General features: G+C 52.1%; 2 protein-coding genes across 2 annotated transcripts; both read left to right on the top strand.

The window, feature by feature from the left end:
- Window positions 1-87: 87 nt before the first annotated feature.
- On the top strand, window positions 88-775 carry PPTG_20244 (hypothetical protein; the record flags this gene model as incomplete). Its single annotated transcript, XM_008918932.1, has 2 exons — window positions 88-440; window positions 505-775. The coding sequence occupies 2 exons, from the start codon at window positions 88-90 to the stop codon at window positions 596-598; spliced, it is 447 nt and encodes a 148-aa protein (XP_008917180.1). The 3' UTR covers window positions 599-775.
- A 265-nt stretch (window positions 776-1,040) lies between these two features.
- On the top strand, window positions 1,041-1,337 carry PPTG_24929 (hypothetical protein; the record flags this gene model as incomplete). The annotated part of the gene is made up of 1 exon (XM_008918931.1): window positions 1,041-1,337. A coding segment is annotated over one exon (297 nt), but the record flags the coding sequence as incomplete, so codon positions are not given.
- Between the last annotated feature and the right edge of the window lie 57 nt (window positions 1,338-1,394).

The following is a 1,394-nucleotide window of genomic DNA, read 5'->3' as shown; positions in this document are numbered from 1 at the left end:
TTGGTGACGCCGAGAAGCTGGGGTTGTGCCCAGATTGGCAGCATTTGCTACCAACCACTTCAAAACTTTAACGAGAATGCTCTGATAATGGTAGGCAACATCCCGGGCGAAGTTCATCTGCGGTACATCGTCCTCGCACGACACACGCGAGAACAGCGACCCGATGGCAAACGCGTGGACAAGTACATCTTGGCTGTCGCGGACTCGGCTGTTAACTTTCGGAACAGACAAGCTGAAGGAGAGCAGGAAAACGTGAAGTGGGTGCTGGAAGGGGGACTTTATATGACAATTACCGAAGTGAACGAGAATACGATTGACGTCGTGTTTGACCAGTGGTCTGAGTGCCTGAATGAGATGCACGGCCGAGAGCTCTACATCGACTGGATTCGATTTCCAGTACGAATCGAGCAGTACGTTTCTCCAGCAAGACTGCTGAGTTGGTAAGGGATTCTTGAATACATTTAGCTTGATGGGTTCTTCTTAAGTATTGACTCTTGTCTTCAGTACAATTTATACCGGGGGGAATGTAGGGAAGCTAGATACTGGGAGACAATTCAGGGATTATTGTGAAGTCAGCTTGCTCACCAGCGTTGCGTGAGAACAAGTTGCCCAGACTGGCCACCTTATAACGTGTTCCTTTGGCAAACCCGGCAGCAACTTTATAATACGGCGGGGATACCCTCGTAAAGTCGAGTAGGCGGGAGTGAGTCCATGTATACAGTTCACTTGACTTGACTTTTGTAAGGAGTTCGGAAAACCAACTCATCATTTCGAGGGCGTAATCATCGTTTGGTCCGCCTTGTGGTGCCGGAGCGATCTTAGTTGCTCCGCCTGCCCCCCAAGTCGTGGACAAGTCTGGCCGTGCTCATTCTTCTCACGACGACAGCCCCTCCCACTGCTCCCACGTCCAGCCGGAAGACTGTGACCCGTGTCCACGTTTGGTGTTTGCGGTCATTCCGGCCATGAACAAGTAGTGCGTTGTTGGGCGTGTCCACCATGACGGAAGCGAAAGATGGCGGGCATCTGCTGCAGATCCCAACATGACTGAAGCCGCACTAGCGGGACCGACCGTCTCGCTCATGACTCGAAGAAGAGCGTCGGTACCAGCGAAACCGGCAGAAGCAGTTGCTTCAAGCTCGAACTCGGCGTCGGCGTCCGAGGCAAAACAACGGAGTAAGGGCAGCGGGAACACTGCGAACAGCGAGAATGTTAGTGAAAGTAGCAATGCAGCACATGGTGGCGAGGCAAAAGCAGGAGGCAGCACTCCAGCTATCCACCAGAATCATCCGGAGAGTTTATGTCGGTATTCGAACAAGCGCTGCTACAACAAGCGAGCGGTGAAGAATAACTGCGAGTTGCACAAGTTTTGCGATAAACATCGCGATTCTGCGAAT

The sequence above is a fragment of the Phytophthora parasitica genome (genome assembly GCF_000247585.1).
Source record: "Phytophthora parasitica INRA-310 unplaced genomic scaffold supercont2.381, whole genome shotgun sequence".
Classification (NCBI taxonomy): domain Eukaryota; phylum Oomycota; class Peronosporomycetes; order Peronosporales; family Peronosporaceae; genus Phytophthora; species Phytophthora nicotianae.
The sequence above is the reverse complement of the archived record's forward strand: the minus strand, read 5'-3'. Positions and strand labels throughout refer to the sequence as shown.